The sequence below is a fragment of the Gnatocerus cornutus genome, chromosome 5, assembly GCF_029298725.1.
Source record: "Gnatocerus cornutus isolate USDA-ARS CGAHR chromosome 5, icGnaCorn1.1, whole genome shotgun sequence".
In the NCBI taxonomy this organism is placed as follows: domain Eukaryota; kingdom Metazoa; phylum Arthropoda; class Insecta; order Coleoptera; family Tenebrionidae; genus Gnatocerus; species Gnatocerus cornutus.
The window spans coordinates 8,473,645-8,495,052 of NC_142237.1; the positions used below are offsets into that span (position 1 = coordinate 8,473,645).

Consider the following 21,408-nt stretch of genomic DNA (forward strand, 5'->3'; position numbering starts at 1 on the left):
TAGTTATTATTCGTTTTCAGGTGGATGGAAGTCATAGGTAGTTGTACTACCCAAAACAAGAAAAAGAAGCAAATTATTATCAACGAAAACTCGATTGAGTGTTCTCCAGAGAAGTGATTCCACCCGAAATTTTAGGCCTAAATTTTATTTATGAAGGAAGGGAGTCTATGTCTAGGTTTTATGGAATAATGTTAGTGTATAAAGGACTAAACTTATTTTGTAAATATGGTTTAAGTATTATTGAAATTTTACGGATTGGAACAGTCATTCCTAGCTAGTAAAATAGTATTCCGTACTCGATGTACATATGTATATTTTTTACAATTTTATAAGTGGTGCTGTTTTTGCAGCTAAAGAAAGGGAATAGTTGACGTCTTTTAACAAATTGATATTTTATGTTGGTTTTAAAAGTGTAGCAATTTGTACATTTTAATTTTAAAACATCACCCGGTAGCTTAGAAGATTTTAATGAATAAATTATTTTTACAAACACAAAACACTTATTTCCACTAACCGTTATCATACCCACTTTTCCTTTTTGCAGCCGTTTCAGAAACGAGGAGAAAAATGTTTGTAAATAACTCCCAATACTCGTCACTATGAGAACATCGAAATTCAATTTATTTCTCCAAATTTGGAAGTGTCGCATCTTAATGATGTTCTCCCTGCTCTCAATTATAAAAAATGCGTAAACAGCTCCTGTGACGTGCCCTGGCATAATAATGATATAAACTCAACCTAATTAAAATACCTCTGTGTATTTGTCCCACCATCGTGTTAAACTGAAATCTGTTAAATCTAATACCGCTGTGTTCTGAAGTTGTTCTTACGGTGCACAAACGCCAGTGGCGAGCAATAGTTTAGCTATCGTTAATGAATAGTTTAGGGAAATTTGATTAAAGTTTAGCTGCAGTATAATTAATAAACAACTCGATTATACATAGTAACTAGAAATAAACCTGTATCTTAATTAATCTGACACTTTGGTATGCCCTTGGATTGAAAATGTGGCAAAAATAGAGCCAACACGTTTAATGGGATCTTCTGTTAAATATTTATGACAGTAAATTTAGTCTTTAATTGATATGTAGACTTGCATTTTCAACTGATTGGTAAATTTGTACTGTGTGGAGGCAATTTAAAGTTATGTTTATAGATTTATGTGATTGTAATGAATCAATGTGTTGATGTTATTGTTCTGATCTCTTTTGTCTGATTTTATTGTTAACAGGGTGATAAAGTACAGTACATGAAATGTAATTGTTTACACGAAGAGGGGATCAGGTAATAAATAACAGTAAAAATTGGATTCTAAACGATACGAAACATTTATCGTCGATTTTCTGTAGTTTTAGTTTACAATAAATCTTTTTTTTTAGTTTTTCTGTTAGTAGTGCTATTTCTACATTAAACTACGAGCAACAGAAGAACAGAGTGGATGTACAATTAATGCAAATCGAAAAAAAAAGGGAAAACAACGTGGCAACTTGCATAATGAACTAAATTCAATGAAGTGATAAAATCGGGAGGCAATTGAATATCGGAGAGAAGTGAAAAGTTTCCGCAACAACTTAAAAGTTAAGATAGTATAGAATACTACTTCACAAAAAGTTTAGTCGTAAAGTAAAATTGTCAATTATTCAGTAGCGAATAGTGACAATAAAGATTTAAGGAAAAAACTACAAGTTTTAATGAAGCAGAAAAATCTTTACAAACAAACTGTTCACTTTAAGTAAGAAATTTAAAAAGTCGGATTAGAGGCGTTTACATCATAAAGAAATGAAGAAGAAAAATGAAAACTTCCTTAGAAGGTGGTTTTGCAGTGGAAGTTTGGTGATCGATCAAATTCACACTTTGCATTAGTGAAATCCAAGCAGAAAGTTATGAGCGTCAACTGGACACTTTTGCTAACTTTGCAGACTTTGAACAAGCGTATGATACGATAATAAGAGACGAAGTTTATACGAAGTCTCCTTCTTATAAGAATTAGAGGTGAACATGGCTTAAGGACAAAGAGACCTATTATTATCTCTCCTGTTTAATTTGGCTCTACAACGAGTAAAAATATAAGACGATGCTAAACAACAATGGTGTATTTATCACAAAAAACGGAAAAAAGAGTATAAATTATAGGGGAGTAATTAAAACTGCAAGAAGCTCTACATTTAATAGGAGTGAGAATAAAAGTGTAATTGAAACAAACTACATGCTGGTCGGAAAAAAAATAAGTAAACAGGAGTTCACAATACTCTACTTTAACAATAAATTAACTATTCTCGCTTACCTTATGACATGCTCTTCAGGATTCTGAATTCTGAATTCGAACCGGACGTTGTGGACCACCTACACTTGTCATGAACACGATAGATCTTGTTTCCTGAAATTGGTGAGGTGCAACAAATAATGTTTGAGAAAGAACCCGCCGCATAGGGATGAAGTGGTTTTGGTAAACGGCAACAGCTCTCAGCCACTGGATAACCGCGGTAATCCGTCACGTATATAATTCCCGAACGAAAGCAAGACGGCAATTTACTATTGGCAATTACGTACATTCTCAAAGCAAAGCGCAGAAAACCTATTTTAATGTAAAGATAGAAAACATTTTTTTAACCTGCGCAATAACAATACGAAGTGGACAAAGTGGGGACCAAAATTGGTTATGACTGTTCAAAACCGGGAATGCCATTATAATTTTTTTTTTAGTTTTTAATTTGGCAATTTGCAATTTGGAGGTCCTTTGCAACGACATTTACTACACTCTAATTTTTGCAGCAATTGGAGCAGTGGGAGCTTTTACTTTTGAATCTTGTAAGATCTCAATTCGTCATTTTGTATAGCAAAAACCTACAAATTACCAAGGTGTACCTTTATATCGTTTATATTTTTTCAATTAAATTAGGGTTTTTTTTTTGTAAATATGCAATTGTTGCACAATCTCTTGTTTACATGTAACACGTAACTTTCGCCAAATACTGTGTGATTTGCATAACTGTTTGACCCTGGCGAACTTTATCCGCAATTTGATTCAACAACATATTTTTTTTAATTTTTGTGTAGTTTGGACACCATCAAATTCAAATAATTTAAATTTAGAACCTCCATTAAAATCATCAAAATTTCAGTTAAAAGTAAAGGACAGGTAAACCATAATATCAATACAAATGCAGTATAAACGTTTTCATCCATGAATTACATTTTAATACAAAAAACTACTTAAAGAAATCGACATTAATTTTAGGGGTTTCGAAATTTTTGAACAGATAAATGCAATTTAAAATTTCACCTTACTCATTAAAATTGTATTAGGTTGCATATAAAATTTGTTCAGACGCTAAAGTTATGTGAATCACTCTGTATTTGTTGTGTTAGAAAACACCCCAACAAACTTTTTTATATTAGTCATAACAAGAAATATTAGGTGTTAAAAATTTCTTAACTCTTTAGTTTTTTAAACATTTCTGCATTTGCTGTTAGTTGTACGAAAGTCAACCTTAAAGGGACAAAAATCAGTAGCAATTACAGCAGGATTAAACGATTAAAAGGCAGAAATGTTTTAATGCACTGGGTCCTACATTAGAACGTAGCTCCGGGCCTTAAAATCTCTTGATCCGGGCATGCTTGCATTTACTATAATTTTCTTGTACCAAAGTTCACACGTTAAAAAATTCAAATCACAAACATGTCCTTGAATTTTGTTGGATAACATGACGATTCCAAGAATTTTGATCTATTTTCCACGATCTCAGAGTATTCCATTTCTCAATTTTTAGCGTTTCAAATTTCTAAGTAATCAAGTCTTGCATGGGAGTTGAAAGTTTTCATATTTCCATGATTATCATATTCTCCGTTTTTATATTACAAACTGGGCAAAGAAAAATTTACGATACGATTTACGATTATTTGAATTCTTAGAAATTTTCCTAGTTTCCCGCAGACAGTTACTGTGCGATTTTCCATCACGCGGTTACCTGCCAGTACTTATTTTTAAACCTCTCAACTCAACAGAACTGCCAGTTTCTTGGTATTCTTCATTTCTCTAATCACTTTTATGAGTAAATCAATTAGATACAATTACCAACAAGCCCGAGCAAAGACGCCTCAATTAATTTTAGTGCATTTCGTCGCATTCGTTGAAATTTTACTGCTTCTAACATTAATAACCGCTTAATCCCAACTCTCGCTTGTCATTTTCATTCGTTTTCGCATTTTCCTGTCGATAAGTCACTTTTTCGTGTGGTCAAAGTTGTTTGCCGCGATCCGCAAGCGCGCGACCACAATCAAGCCATGTGAGTAGAAATTTGCTTCAGTTGTAGATATCCGGCATCGGAATTGGCATCTCGACGCATGTCGTCGTTCAAAAACGCGCTTCTTCCGTGGGTGCAACCGCGGACTTAAAACATGACGAAAAATTACAGTTTTTAACCTCAGGTATGTGAATCAAGGTTGGTTTTCTTTTATTTCGTTTTAAGAGAATTTATGGACGCAATTTAAGAGTGCGTTGCGATGGACGGAGTGATAAATTGCGGATTAAGAATGTGAATTAATTCGCGGACATGATGCCGCGAGTTAATTAAAATTAAGTTTTGAGTAAACTTCAAATAAACGTAATTAAGGAAAGTTTGTTTAGTTTTTAGTTAATTATCTTGGTTTTACTCAGTAGTCGTGCGCTCAAACTTTTAAACGCGTTTTTTTTTGGATTGTATGAATAAATGTTAACGCATTTCTAGGGGATAATAGAAGCATTCCCGTATCTTATCAATATTTGTCTTGTTAACATATGTTATTTGAACGTAATCGTATAAACAAACCCCCCTTGTAACCCCCGAATATTGATTTTATGTGATCGTGGGACGAAGAAAGTGTTGATCGAGATGAGTATTTTTTTCAACAATGAGACAGGCACGCTGTTTGATAGATAGCAGCGTAACGATCATTATTGCACACAGGATAATTTTGTTGATACGACATAACAAACCAATAAAGAAATTATTATGCAGGGTCACATCATTGATTGAATTAGTACGAATTGCAGACTTAATGTAGTTATAGAAGATCTGTTTATTTAACTATGGAGAATCGATCATTAGTTGGGATAAATTATTGTTCGTAACTACCAACTAAATCTATTACTCTATTTGATGAAATGGGTTTTCTTCAACAAAGTCGAAATTACCATCAGATCTACATAATTGGAACAGTTTGCGACGCGTTATGATCATAGAAATCTCTCTTTGTTCCTGTTTACAATCCTTTTATTTCGTTATCGCAGCATTATCCATATTATATTTTCCAATTATTTCGGCGTAAACTTTGTCTACTTAACGCTTACCAAGCTTATAAGCTCAACAACGATTTATCTAACAATAATCGTTTCGTACAATTATTACTTTTTTTGGGGACATTTTCGTAAATTTGCTGCACAGGATAATGTTTTACACGCGGAAATGTGTGATTTGTATACTGATAAATTCTTCATTTTATATGTATTTAACATTGGCCATTAGTGAACTTCATGATTTTAACAAATCAAGGTTATGTTTTCTTGTTATCTGTTATCGATGAATGATAAAATCACCTCATAAAGAAGCTGATAGCATGTTATGTTTGGAAAATTAACAGAATCATTTCTGCGTAAAAAAGATTGATCATCATTTATTTATTCCAGCATTATTTTATTTTGATTCTACTTTTTCGTTTCATTTCCTACATTTTTTTATTTTGGGCATAATTTATTTTATTAAGTATTAAGGGGCACAACCAGTGTGAAATTTTGAAAAAATCGATTCTTTTTTTGCATATTCCGATAGTCTATACCTTTAAAAATAACATACAAAAATTAAATAAATATTTTAAATAAATAGTTTTTGAGTTACCGCTATAAGTATAATAAACTATTACAGCTATTAACTATAAGAATAGATATTTACATAACAAGTACGGAAAGTGACCAATTCCACACGAGTGTAAAAGTAGATGCACGAGGCGCCAGCCGAGTGCAGATATTACACGAGTGCAAGAAAGACACTTTCCGACGAGTTATGTACACTATTTTTCCTACGACCTTTCATCATCAGGAAAAAACCATAAGTTTCGACAATAGTTCATTTCTTATCTATTCTAAATGCCATTTTTCTACAACCTCATAAAAAAGTGACATATTCCACATATTTAGATGGTTCATGTTTTTGAACAGACCTGTCAAATCTGATTTGTCAAAAACGACCTAACCAATTAATTTTTACCATTATGCATGTTGTTTTACAGTGAATCGTCTAGATATTTGAGACAAATTCAGGAGTTACATTTGTATTTGAAAATAACTGTCAATTTTGACAGGTCTATGTGGATATATTCATATCACACTAGCGACTTTTACTTTCGGAAATGGATGTACTATCGCGGAATCAAAATTTCGAACATCAAATTGATTGATGTTTAAAAATTGTAAACTGTCCTTTGTTTTTATAACCTTAAAATTTATAAACGGCACAGCAAGTGTCAGAAATTTACGTTGTATGTCAGTCACAATGACAATAAAGGTTGCTTTACATTGCCATGTCAAAAAGGGATGTTCGAAATTTTGATTCCGCGATAGTACGAAAACATCATCTTTCGGAGTCATTTAACCGTGTGGAAAATGTCACTTTTATATGGGGTCGTAGGAAAAGTCATTTTTAAAGGCGGTTTGACACAATCACATTTTTTCTCAAATTTTTACAAATTTTTACGAATAAAAATTTGAAAGTTTTTCTGTCAAATTGACATTCCAGATTTGTCACAAAATTATTGCAGAAATATGTTTCCTGTATGCTAAAACTTCCAAAATCAGCGGTTTGGGGGTTTATTCTTTTCACTTGTGAAATTATTTGTAATTTTTAGAACATGTTTTGAAATTTTTAGCAAATATTTTTCAAAAATATTTTCTCCAATTTCGCTGTTTGTCACGAGAATATTTGTTTGAAAATAAATAGTTCTTACGAATAAAAATTTGAGAAAAAATGGGATCGTGTCAAACCACCTTAAACGCGTTTTTCTCGAAACTAGATTTTTCAAATTTTCTGCAGTTGTAACTCAATGACAAATCATCTGATCGCCTTGAAATTTTTTTTGTTTTATTTTGTAGATGTTTTTCTGTACGATGACTCTCCAGTTTTTAGATCGTGCAATTTTCGTGCAAAATTTGACATTTTTTTTTCAAAACTCCGCTATTTTGTCAAATTTCAAAATTTCTCTACTATCGAGGGTCATCCAACGGGAAATATCTTCTAGTTTAATAATTTTTTTATTTTATTTTATTTCAACCACGGTGAAGGTCGCAATCACTGCAGCAGGAGAGAACCTTTTTTTCTAGTGGCTTGAGAGATACTTATTAACTCGGCTAAAATTAAATATTTTCATCTGAAAATTTTAATTTGTCTTCATAATTTATGTAAAAATATATCCTCCAAATTTGAAAACATTTCATGCCGTAGTTTCCAAAAAAAAAATCCATTTCCAAAAAACACCTTTTTTTAAAGCGGTTACACTGGTTGTGCCCCTAAAGAAAGGTAAATGAGTTTATTTTTGAAATTCCTAATAAAATTCGTAAGATTATCAAAAGAAACTTAAATAAACAAATATTATTATTTAATTCACTTTCAATGAGAAAATTTCCAAAAATTTAAACATAAATCTAACTGAACAGCTCAAATAGACTCATTTGAAAAAAATGTAAATATTACGAGTTTCAAAAATGGCGCTAGACGAGTTTTCAAAAGGACAAATGCGCCAGGGGCTTTGAAATTCTTTCCATTCTCTATATTATCCTCCGTTATCATCGAATCTCCTAAATTCTATGGATGCGGGAAATTTTCTTTATTTTCTCTTAAGTTATTCACTTGACATTCTTTAATATTATCAAAAATTTAGTTTATTTATAAAATATGAGAACATAAAGTCGAAAATATTTTTAATTAAAATATTTGACCGACAAACTGAAAATTCATTTTTCATAAAATCCGCTTTTTCCATTAGATTTTTATTGGCTAGGTTGAAATAAAACGATTGACCGTCTATATTTATTATTTTGATTGAGTATTGATAAAATTGAAAAATGAAGTTCTTCCACCATTTCTCTTATAAAAATATTTCACGCCCATAAATGATGATTTTCATTTTACCACTTGAAATAGCACGAAATTCACTCAACATTAACTGGGTATCGTTTTTGTTTACTTCGTTCTGTGTGCATCATCTAAATGCAGAACATAAAGTGTGAAAGCTCCAACTCTCTAAATTAGAAGCATTGCAAATGAAGCTACAAAACTGTAGATATTATAGCCAATTAAAGTTGAATTTTATGTTCTTACCTATTATAGTCACTAATAACGTCTATACTCTCTACTCCTTTGGCGTGAAATTTGCCACCACATTGTTTACTTCATCTCTGCCAATTAAAGCGAACTATGTCGACCCAAGCCCTAAAGTCTCGCCGCACAACCAAAACCGAAAATAACGAACCAAACATAGTCTTCATAAAAACTTTACACTTTATGATAACACTCAGAACAAAACAACCCGCGCGAAAATCCTCGAGATTTCTAATAAAAAATATAAATAACATTAAAAGGGTAATCTAGTTCCACACCCCATCGATCCAATTTCCAAAATTGATGCGTTTTTCGGGTTTCTAGATAAGCCATCGTTGAAGAAGGATCATAAAGTGGACACCCTAATTTGTAATGTGTGAAGGTTCAATGGATGATAACAGAGGAGCCGTTACTTCCACTAATTCAACGGCGGACATGCAGTCCACCTCAAACGAGGACGATCAGGATAAAGATCAAGGGTAAGTCGCAAAAATAAAGTCAAATGAGACATCATCTCTAATTCCGAGCTACGCTTGAATTGGGGATAAAATTAAAGGAACTGTACGCTTGAACGGAATCGGTAATGTAATTTTCATATTTTTGAGGAAAATTCGCGGTTTACGTTTACGTCACTTGGTAGACTGACGTCATTTGACGAAATCGGAAAAGTTGAAACTGTCTGATGCTAATAAAGTTATCGAAGTATGGTGAAAATATATCTTTTCATTTTTTATGAATATTATTTGGCGAGGATACCGTCGTAAAACCAAATATTTTGATCGTTGATAAAATGTTTGTTTACAATTTAAATGTGGTTCTGCTTGTTTACTCGCCGGAGAGCACTTTGTTCTTTTGACAAACACACCAATATGCTAAACATACGTACATTTTAAGTAAAAGAAATAAAATAATTAATGAATTTCTATATTCAAATCTGTTGGAAAAGTAGAAAAATGCAGAAATGGCACATTGATGCGGAAAATTAACATGAACGTAACGAGACGTGAAAAATCATTTTCACCAGACCTCTAAGAAATTCATTTCCAATCGATTCATCTAACACCTAGGGCGGACAGTGTGATAATTTCCGGATGGCAACATATGCGATATGAATATCTTGTTAAGGATTGGTTTCACTTTAGGGTCGTCTGGAAAAGGCCTCAGTGAACATAATTCGCCGGAAACTCTTTCCAGAAGCGGGCGGATTTTCCGCTTTTCTCGTACACCGACATTTATTTTTAGTAATAATTTGGAGCATTGTTCGTTTTCGTACATTTAATGTTACCCTAGGGACATACGCAATAGTTCTCTGAAAGTTATACAGAAAGTCGCAACTTTAAATTAGCGGAATTGCTAGAGGATGCACAAGTTTTTTAATCTGTTTTATTTACCAAAGAGACTCGTAACTTTTAAAAATGAAAAATATTAATATGATTCCACAAATAAGCATGATATTGAAGGTAGTTCTCCGAATAAAAAATAAAAGAGGATTTAATGAAATATGTAGTATGGATATTTTCATTGCATTTTAAAGGAATTGTGAATACGAAATACATCAGTTTTACCACGTTAAATTTGGTTGTGTTCCAAGTTAGAAAACATTCATTACTTTCTATTCAGAGGCGGATTAAGTGCGCGTTTATCCGTCATATATCCACACTCTATTCAACATCCTGCAATATGATATAAGTACAAAAACAAACAACGAAGCTGGTGGAACAGAGAAATGTGGAGACATGTATTATACATATCCGTAGTTTTACCTTTTTTGTTGTTCAGTGTCGGATGTAGTTCAATAATTTAATTTGAAACTTTATTGTATTAAATCAGTACATTCTTGCCTAATTATTTTTAATTAACTTTGACACAACAGCGTTCTCTCGTAATGAAAGTATTTCCTACGTTTTCATTAATTAATTTCGTCTTGCAGTAATTAAAAATCGTATTTGTGATAGGAACAAATAATTTAAAAATTTTAAATTAGAAGGTGAAAGATTCTGTTGATTTGAATCATCTGCAAGGTGGCCATCTCACAATCAAACTTTCCGGTTCAATATGTTTGTTATTATGAACGGAACTAATAAAATTTAAACCCAAGATAATTTGACAGGTAAAAATTGAAAAGTAATTAAACGGAAACAAGGATTCAGTCAATTTTTCGTAGATGCATGAAATGTTTATATTTTATGTGATAGTGAACGTTCTGAATACATTTACCCATTGATTAAAACTGGTTTTGGTGAAATTTTTGAAGGTTTGAAAATCGAAACCATTTGTGCTCAGTATCTCGGAAACTACGACAGATTGAAAGAAATGATTTTCGCCATTGTTTTTCTTGTGATTTTGTAGCTAAGAAATCGTTCTTAGATTTTCCAAAAGTCAAAAGTTGCAGTTTGTCACTAAAACTATATCGAACTTCTGATATAGATACCTCGCTAATTTTTTTGAGTAAACTTGAACTATTTACATTAGTGTCCGCAGAATTTTCCGCAGATTCCAAAACTAGGATTGAAATTCAGATCCGACAACAAATAACTCAGCTATAACCGATCAAAGTTGCGGATAGTTGATTTTAATTTTTTCTAATTTCTAATTTTTCCTAATTTTTAAATCTAAATATCTCGGAAACTATTACAGATATCGAGATGTGGTTTGGGCTATCGTTTTAATCGGCTCATTTTACGTTAGAAAAAGTTTTCAAAAGCCCAAAATTCGATGTCGATTTTTCGCGAAAAAATATTCCGACACAAACGATGAAAATTTCTCATTTTTTTTTATTTTTGGCCATAACTCCTAAACTATTTGTCTGATCGATCTTAAATTTGGCCAATTGATAGATTTTGAGCTGTTTTTTTAACTGATGTAGGACACAAAGGTCTTAAACTGAAAACTGTGATTGAAGATTACTCCAAAATTACCTCTTTAAAGCAGTTTTTGGCCAATGCTTCGTTTATTATGCAGAATGTCACCCTGAATCTAAAGTCGCAATTTTTTTTAATTTTTGTTAACAAATAATTGAGTTATGGCCGTTTGAATTTTTGGGTTGTCGCCAGATAGCCCAATTTTTAAAGGTTTGAAACAATCCGTATTTCTAAAAGTACAACAAATGGAAAGAAGCGGTTTTTGCCATTGTTTTTTAGCGATTTTTTAGATTTTCCACATGTCAAAAGTTTAATTTCGTCGAATAAAACTTTATCACAAAAGTAGGTATGTCAAATTTCTGATGATTTTTGGAGGAAATTTACCTTTTTGTTTTTTCTTTTAACTTCATTAAAATCCGTTCACAAATAACAAAATTATAGGACTCGAAAGTAGGGCACTTTGTGTATAACCCTGCTGTGCGCAAAGTGCAAACTTGTTTCGATCAGTTTACATAATTGTATAGTCTACGTAATAGTACACCTTCTATGAAATCAAAAAAAAACCTGGAATTTGTGACGAAACGTAAACCAAACTTTTAATATGACCGCACTTTCCGATGATTTATATCAGAACTCATGATGGATTTACGATAAACGTACATGAATGTGCAGATTTTCTCATTACTTAAATATTTATTCTTGATTTCGCAGGATATAAGGTGCAAAAATGACCGAAAACCTTTAAAACTTTAGAAACTTCTGGAAAAAAAATCTGTATAATTACATCTAAATATAGTTGTTGAAATCTCTGAGAGAAGAGCATTTTATTCTAAGTAAAGGACAAATTTAGGGTTACTTTCCCCCTTTAATTCTTCCGCGCGCTTTTGAAATCAACGCTCTGTGTCAAATCAAACTTCCCATTTACGTAATGTCCTTCCAACATCTTGCATCCCTTATACACGCGATAGGTAAACTGCCCCTCGGTCGGTATTTGCAAACTATGTCGTGACGGACACTTTGTCAACATTCATTGAACCTAAACCAAACAACAACAAAATAGCATTTCTATTGATCCCGTTAACGTGAACGCGAGAACAGGTGGTTAAGAAAACGCGAAAAACTCCAATCAATTACCAAGACACAGACATCTGATGCGTCAAAAGCAATCGTTAGAACATCATTTCAAATATCGTTTCGTGCGTACTTATGTAAATTATAATTTGAATAACACAAGCACGGAAATCCCGAAAGCCATCCATATTGATATGGCAGATAGGGGAGTATTTGTTTTGTATAGGTGGCACGACTAAGTAGAATTTTCACGTGACCTTATGTAACGTTTTGCGTTTCCATTTATAATTTCCCAAAGCGGCTCATAATAGTATCTAGAGGGAGTTTTTGAAATTATATATTTCGATCAATAAGTGGAAGTGCAGCGTTCGATATCAAATTATCTGCAAGTACGAGTATCTGATGGTGGAGTCAAAGTTGAAGTCTGGAGGGCATGTGGTTATATTCACGCTCCAAAGGGCACTCAAAGAGTTTCGAACGGTTGGGCGTGAAGAGATTTGCACTTTTTTATTTATTGGAGAAGCAGTTTTATTTATTTAGGAACCTCACTCTTCGATGCGCTTCAGATTTAAATGAGGAACTCTGATGCGTTTTTTCACCATGATTGTGTTGTAATGGAAATATTTAACTTGTGTGAAATCTCCGGTGCCAAATCCAACGCAAATTATTTGTATAACACGCGATATTGGATGTAACTTTGTTGTTGTTTCTTTGCAAAATTAGTTATCTGAAGGAAGCAATTATCTCAGAGTCAGCGCTCTGTTCAAACAAAGCGATCCGGGGTGTACTTGTGCACGTAATGAGCAGGGACACGTGAAAAGGTTCTACAGGACGAAGATTAACCGAACATGAGCGGTCGAGAGCTTGCTGAGGATAATGAAAAAAGTGAATTGAGAGTTCAATAATGAAGAGCGAATCGAAAAGAACACGCACAACAACCAATTCAATACCAAAATGTTAATAGCGTCCCATCGTGACATTTCCATTTCCGCTTCTTAAATGTACCAAAAGATAACCTCCGTTTATACGAAATCAAATTAGATCTCGACCGCAACAAACCGAGACAAATTTCAAAAACAATAAAAGACAAATTGGTGCCTGAATGGAACCTGTTGGGCATTTTCCGTTAAAAGTATGAAATTCGTCGATTGCTGGAACGCGTTCACTTAGTCAGGTAAATACTTGAATTATTGGAGGCAAATTGGAGGTTGTTAATTAAATTTGACGACGTTCCGGGGAGGAAGCAACTTGCTGGTCTTTGATATTTGAAGCGTCCTTATTGCGTTATAAACAACATCGAGGTAGAGCAATAAAATCTACCCTTTCCATGAATGTCACAAGTTTGATCTTTGTCCGACTTCATCAGGAGATCAACGATCCGACCTCGTTACAAGAAAATTATCCATTTTCTCTGCTTACCGCAATTGCAACTTCATTCTGAAGTTTGCTCATATTTTTATCGACAAGCTGTGAAATAAAATTTTCTTACAGAAGGATTTGTTGCGATGTATTTTGGTTCGTTCCTACAATACTTCAATTTATGGCGCAGTTGGTGGGATTTACAAATCTTGGTAAATTCAAGTTATGATCCCCGGAAAGCGACTGAAATGGTAAATTTGTCGTCTTTCTCTTCGCCAACAAATCATTCTTTGGCGGTAAAAAACAGTTATTTATTTTCTAACAGAATAACAGAACACAATAGAATTTCAAATCCAATGTGGTGCTTAAATAGCATTCACAACCAAAACGAATACAGAAACCTTTAAAGTTGCTCCACTCCACACGATCTGAACAAATATTGAAAAATTCTTGCTGAGGACAAACTCGGCTTTGTTCTCTTTAGATAGTTTGAATGTAATGAAATAATTAATTCTGCCACTTTCGACGACTTGGAACCTACCTACTCTGTTTAATTAGTTATACTCACGCTATAATAGCAAAGTTTTATTTTAATTTAGTAAAAGAGACGAAATATTACTCGCATACAAAGTGTGAGATAATAAATCAAATTTTAATCTCTTTCTATGTAGGAGTAATACCCTAATTTACTTTGACGTAATTTTTTATGGAACGTGACAAGTCCGAAAAGCCACAATAAGAGAGGCGAAAGCGAGAACATGGCGTGACATTGACGAAAATGCAATTTCAATCCTCACCAAAAACATCAGTTTTGTGTATTTTCTTATGGTGGAGCGTGTTGCGACTGTATTAGCCTGATGAAAATTTAATAAAACATTTCCTGGGAGAAAAGAAGCTGTCATTCACGTGGAGTGAATTTTGTATATCTATTAGTTCTCCAATGTTACATACATATCATAGCCCGTGATGGATGAGGTGTTACAGAAAACATCAACACGACATAATTTACAATTTACGTCAGTACAATACGGTTCATTTATTGATTCACTCTACCTAGGCATTTTAAATCTAATAAAATAAATGGAAATTCTCTAACACTTTACTTACTGCAAAGTAAATAGTTTGCGTGAATTTCCTCCTAATTATTCCGGATTGCGACCCCAAACAAGAAAACATAAAAACAGCCACAACTTTTAATTAAAATTATTTTGAAATTAGCAATCCCGATTGGTTTTCCAATTAATTCCATGTCGTTCAATCGATTTGTGAGTGGAAAATACAATTTGTGTACGTTTTCTGTGTTTCCCTTTTTACAACAAGTTTGCGTGACTGCAACATAACCGTCCCTAGACAAGTGTCGGGAATTTCCTAGTGAAAAACTTTCTGTTTAGCCTTCGAACTTCTAGTTATGACTGTTGTATTTGTGCTGCTTTCGGAGCCGAACTATAAACTTGGTTTTACTGAAAGCATTAAAAAGATGTTTTTTATTTTTAGTTGAAACGTTGGAAATACGATTTTCTTCAAATGTTTCTTTAAGTATTTGTTGTCAATGTCCTTAGAAAAGAAAACGTTATTGATGTCAATTATCTTTTATGTGAAAATATTGAATTTCTTCTCTGGTCAGATTGTGGATATTGCACTTGAGGGTGCAGAGTATACTATGAATACGCGAGAGAAACATCAAACTTGTGATTTTAGTTGAGATACATTTTCTATATAGATTTCCGTAAATAGGTAAATAAAAGTGGAACAAAGGGTGTCGCATTTATAATCAACAATTCCAAGAAATCCTTGTGCCAGATGAAGATGGAAACTCTCGCTAATAAAAGTCTGAACTAATCGCACAGAAAAAACAAATCATTTGACTTTAATTGGGGATAATCAATTTAATACCTGCCAATTGAGGAAGATTGGTTCGAATCAAATTATTGCAGGTAAGCACTAAATGCGAAATGCTACATTTTAGGTTTATTTGCATTTTAATTTCGCGCGATTATGACATAGTGTTTTACTTACTGTCAGTTCTATTAGCCTTGAGTATTTAAATTTTAAACTAACTACACTTTGTCTCATCGAAAATGCCTTAAATTAATTACTAGAGTCAACTGTCAAATTTCAAATTAAGAACAGCGGCGCCCTCATTCAATTTGATATTAAAATTGTTAAAATACAAATTAGTTTCATAAACAATAATAAATTAAACTACATTGGAATATAGATTAAAATAAAACAATTGGACTTACTACTCTATTATCTTCATGGTAGACCAACATCTTCATTCCTCTGGGACAAAAGAAAAGTCGGTGTCGTGGAATCTCTTCTAGTTAAACTCTTTTGTACATTGTCACCTATGTTTCCAGTCTTCAAAAGTTGTTTTACAATGAGCAGGTTTCTTCCTAAAATACCCGAAAAACCCTCCTCCTTTTTCCGGGCTTGGGACCGGCAACAGCGTTCTTTTAGTGATACTTAACGTACCTCAGAGGGCTTGTATTATAAAACTTACTAAGATAAATTACTAAGGTGTCTTTAGTTCAAACACAAACCTCATCAACTTAAAATTGCAAATTACCAAAAAGAAGTTTTATGAAACAGGCCCCAGAACGCTGCAGGCGGAGTTAAACCTAAAAAAAAAGTGTTAATTAAAATGTAATAAAATGGTATAAAATGGTGTGCTTACCTGAATTAATTGTCTTTTATCTAACAATTTTGTTTTCAGGAAGTGAAAACGACAGTTACTTATACGAGTCGCTTAAATGCTAAACCCAACATCTGCATTCAACCCTAATTTTCGGAGAAATAGAAAAAGCTTTTCTAGTACTTTTACTTTTAAATGATCGAACATAAAATTAATAATAATATAATATTAAATATATATATAATAATAATAATAATAATAATATATATACACCTTTGTAATGTATAAGTTTTTATTTTATTTATTAATAAATAAAATAAAAACTTGAAAATTACAAAGGTGTTTTTAAAACTTAACTATTGAATTTATATTGCTGGGTCAAATGCAGATGTCGGGTCTTACATTTGTGTGACTGATAATCTCTTACCTGCATGTTAACACACACTGACACCATAGCACTAACACTACCACTGCGCAAAAAAACGGGAACACTTACACTCCGCGAAAATCCGCAAACGCAAAATCCCAACGCCAAAAAGGAAAAATCCTACCTTGTGAGATCCAACGTCGCCATCGTCTTCGTACACGGACCTACTGCAATAGAAATTTTTTATTAGAAAATTGTACCACATTTTCAAAACGACGGTTAACTTACCCTTTAATCCTGATCCCTAAGCTGTATCGGCAGGCTCCTACCACTGCATCCCCCTCAAGGAAATGAGAACCAGGAACCACTCACTCACTTTGTTTCAAAAACGATTTTACTTTTACTTTTAAGACACTAAATTATCTCGCGCACTAAAAATTACTTCGGCACTGTGTTGCGAAACTCGACTTTAACTTTATCACTCGCGGAAGACGCGGTTTCGACGGTTCTTGCGATCGCGGAAGTTCCAAATTTACGAAGACTTATAAAAAGAATTGTATTCATTTAGCTAAACATAATTTTCTCTTACCTGCATGTTAACACACTAACACAGTGTCACTACTACTACCACTTGTCGCGAGGTCCATCGTCGTTCAAATCCCGTCACCCAGAAGGAAAAAATCCTACCTTGTTGGATCCAACGTTGCCATCGTCTTCGTACACGGACCTACCTTTAATCCTGATTCCTAAGCAAAGTATCGTCGCGCTCCTGCCACTGCATCCCCCTCTAGGAACTGGGAACCAGGAACCACTCACTCACTTCGTTTCAAAAACGATTGTAATATTACTTTTAAGACACTAAATTATCTCGCGCACTAAAAATTACTTCGGCACTGTGTTACGAAACTCGAGTTTAACTTTGACACTCGCGGAAGACGCGGTTTCGACGGTTCTTGCTAGGAGGTGACGCGACGCGATCGCGGAAGTTCCGAATTTACGAAGACTTTATTATATTCATTTAGCTAAATTTAGCTCCGCGAAAAAATGCAAACGTAACTCTGAAGGAGAAACATCGCATCGCGAGGTCCATCGTCGTTCAAATCCCGTCACCCAGGAGGAAAAAATCCTACCTTGTTGGGTTCAACGTTGCCATCATCTTCGTACACGGACTTACTGCAAGAAAAATTTTATTAGAAAATTGAATCGACATTTTAAAGTTAGCAGTTAACTTACCCTTTAATCCTGATCCCGAAGCTGCATCGACAGGCTCCTACCACTGCATCCCCCTCTAGGAATCAGGAATCAGGAACCACTCACTCACTCACTCACTCACTTTGTTTTAAAAACGATTTTAATTTTATTTTTAAGACGCTACAGAAACTGAACTATCTCCCGCACTAAAAATGTCGGCACTCGAAATTAATAGTGAAATTAAAATAAGAGGAATATTAAGAAGAAAAGAGAACATTAATAGATAGTGACAAAATTAAAAACGTCGTAAAATGGTGGAATGGAGGAAATTTTAATAAAAATAGTGTTCAGATGAATGGGTGGTTGGCCAAAGTGACTCATCGAAGATTGAACAAATAGGACACCAGTTGGAGTTGAAAAGTGTAAAGTGGCAAGAAAAAATTAATAAAATTCGGGTGACTCTCTCCCCATTTTTTAATAAGAAAGAAAGAGAACATTGAAATAGATAAATTGACAAAATTAGGAGCGTCGTAAAAAGGTGGAATGAAGGAAAATTTAATAAAAATAGTGTTCAAATGGCGAATGAATGGGTGGTTGGGCAGAGTGACTCATCGAAGATTGAACAAATAGGACACAAGTTGGAGTTGAAAAGTGTAAAGTGACAAGAAAAAATGAATGAAATTCGGGGGACTTTTCCCCTATTTTTTAATAAGAAAAAAGGAGAACATTGAAATAGATAAAATGACAAAATTAGAAACGTCGTAAAATGGTTTAATGGAGGAAAATTTAATAAAAAAAGTGCTCAGATGGGGAATGAATGGGTGGTTGGGCAGAGTGACTCATCAAAGTTGGAGTTGAAAAGTGTAAAGTGGCAAGAAAGAATGAATGAAATTCAGGTGTTTCTCCCCCCATTTTTGGTCTCAAAATACACCCCTTTTTCGCGAACACAGACACCGTAGGGGATCTTGGTGGATTCAAAATGAACTCAGCTCCCGGAAGTCCACCATGTTTAACGAAACAAAAGTTTATCCCGTGAGTAAGCATCTTGACCAAGGTGTCCCGTAAAGTGTGTCCACCCTTCTAGCAAAACTAACCGGACATTTACTTTCAAACCAATTTCTAGTTAACCGTGTTGAAAAATAAATTACATTAAATGATTCTAAACTTATTCTGAACGCTATGGTAAATTTTGATTCGAAGGGCAGTTGTGCTTTCAAACGACAGCTAGCTAAACTCCCGTCCCTATAGTGTCCTCGTCCCCCTCAACATGATGTTCGTTCATCGCGCGCCCACATACTAAGGTCTGTCGGCTACCAATTGTCCAGTCGAGGCCAGTTTTTCGGTGGTGCCAAATGAATACTGTCCAACCAGTGTTGGAGAAATGAAAGCAAAATACCTCAATAGTTCCGTTCCAACCATTATGGTATAACACAATCCGAGCCTGGGGTATTGAATGACTAACATTGGCCCTGTTTCTAGGTTAGCATGTGATGCGACCGGCATTCTACTTCGGCTTTCTAGCTAAATCCCCCCGCCTTAAGGTTCATCCACCCCCTCTAAAGTCAAATCGTGGAGATATGCAGATACAGCTTCAACTAAATGCGCTCTGAGAGTTTAGAGCTGCAAATGAAGTCATTCGTACCCGACGTCTGCTGGTCGGTATCGGATTGACACCGTCGCATCATTAGCTCACACAAACTGAACACCTTTAGAAGACTCTGTAAATGCCGTAACTTGACAAACTAATGTGTCGGCTACAGAACATGCATGGATGTTTCCATAGACGCACGCAAAAGGTACCTAATTTCCTAAATGTGTGTGCCTACGTGGATGAACGTGGGTCCCCTTTCTAGTGTTGGTATGTTTAAGTGTACAGGGTAGGTGGCAGCAAGTGTAGTGATGTTAAATTATGTGCAGAATACAGAACATACATGGATGTTTCCATAAACTCACGCAAAATGTGTGTGTATCTAATTCCCCAATTTTGTCTACCTACTTTTTTCCCCTTGGTTGTGTTGGTATAAAAGAACTGGACAGACTTTTCCAGTATTAAGAAAGAGAGGAAATAGAAGTTCATGGTTGTGTTGGTATAAAAAAACTGGACAGAATTTTCCAGTATTAAAAAGAGAGGAAATAGAAGTTCATTGTTGTGTTGGTATAATAAAAACTGAACAGAGTTTTCCAGTATTAAAAAGAGAGGAAATTGAAGTTCAGGTGGCAAAACGCAAAAGTGTCAGAGAAAGGAGGAATTTCATTTCAATAGACATGAGATTAAGAAAAAGTATAAAAAAGATAAAATTGGTAAATAAGGAAATGATGCAAAAATGCAACAAGAACAGTGAACTAGAAAGATGCAACTAAACTGTCCTACCTTAATCCTTCGTCTTACATTCTTCAAGATGTTCCAAGGTTTCGAGTGAAAATTCCGAAGTTAGGATGATATCTGTAACAAATAAATAGGAATAAGTAAAAAAAATCGAATATGTATGGAAAAATAGTACACACCTACATTTAAACCATTGTAGCAATGCAAGTCCTACCATTAAACTCTGGCAATCACTAAACTACACTAAAATAAATTTCGAGTCACTGTAGCACGTCTTTCTTACTCAAAACTCGGAGTACAACTAAATAAATAATGGCTTTACGGACGTTATTAGATAATAATGATTTAACTCTTTTTTTTCTTGAAAAAAATGACTTCCAATTTATTTGTGATTGCACTGCCCTTTTACTAATTAGGAACAATGCAGCTCCATCAATTACGTAATCTGCATTAAAAAACAAGACTAAAAAGTACGGAAAAATGCCACACGGTCAAAAAATATATCTCCTGATAGAAAATCTATCAAATTGCTATGAGATTTCGTTACTATTTCGCCTCGCGTTTTCAAAAAACATTTCATTTCAAGAACTCGCGGAAAATACCGTTTCGCCAATATTAAAACTAATCAATCGGAAATTTACCGAAAAATGCGACGCAATTTTTGTTAAAACAGTTCTTTCTCTTCCATTAAAAACTTGTTGTATTTAGCCTGCCTTGTAATATGTATCTAACTTTTCTTTAAAATCCGATTATTGCTAAACATAAACACTCTGTATATTAAACTGCTTTGCGTTAACGCTAACAAACTGAAAAAATGGACAATCAAACGCGCCTAACGTTTCTCTGAATTGAAAACTTATACATGAATATAGGCTAATATTTTACCTTACAAGATATTTTCTCAAAGCAGCACTCTGTAGCACAAATCTCCGAAACGACCGTCTTTATCAAAAGTCGAAACACAACTGATTGCAATAAAGAGATTAATATGTAATTTCCTGATTGCTTATGATATAAGTGATATAACTAATTTTTTCTTGAGCGAACAAAAAATAATCAGGTGTCCCTATTGCGATAACCGAGGGTAATGGATGACGAGTTTTCAGAAGGTCGAGTTCCAAAATAAATCTAAATATACGATGTGTAGACAAAACTGAGTTTGCAACTTTTCAAGTGGTCATATTCGATAATTTTAAATTATTTTTACAAATACGGCGTGAGCATAAAAAAGTACATATGCAGTTTGAACA

The 21,408-nt window shown here is 33.9% G+C and overlaps 2 protein-coding genes across 3 annotated transcripts in view; both read left to right on the plus strand.

Annotated features, from left to right (window-relative positions):
- LOC148174122 (FERM, ARHGEF and pleckstrin domain-containing protein 1-like) overlaps positions 1 to 497 on the plus strand; it is a 33,574-nt gene extending 33,077 nt beyond the window's left edge. Inside the window, exon 16 of the mRNA XM_088037632.1 lies at positions 21 to 497. Within this exon, the coding sequence (XP_087893758.1) occupies positions 21 to 117 (97 nt within the window). The 3' untranslated portion in view covers positions 118 to 497. The remainder of the gene's footprint in view (positions 1 to 20) is intronic.
- A 3,814-nt stretch (positions 498 to 4,311) lies between these two features.
- LOC148174124 (adenylyl cyclase 78C-like) overlaps positions 4,312 to 21,408 on the plus strand; it is a 46,511-nt gene continuing 29,414 nt past the window's right edge. For both annotated transcript variants that reach the window (XM_088037812.1, XM_088037813.1), the window contains exons 1-2: positions 4,312 to 4,428; positions 8,673 to 8,827. In XM_088037812.1, coding sequence (XP_087893938.1) covers positions 8,721 to 8,827 — 107 coding nt within the window. In that variant the 5' untranslated portion in view covers positions 4,312 to 4,428; positions 8,673 to 8,720. The remainder of the gene's footprint in view (positions 4,429 to 8,672; positions 8,828 to 21,408) is intronic.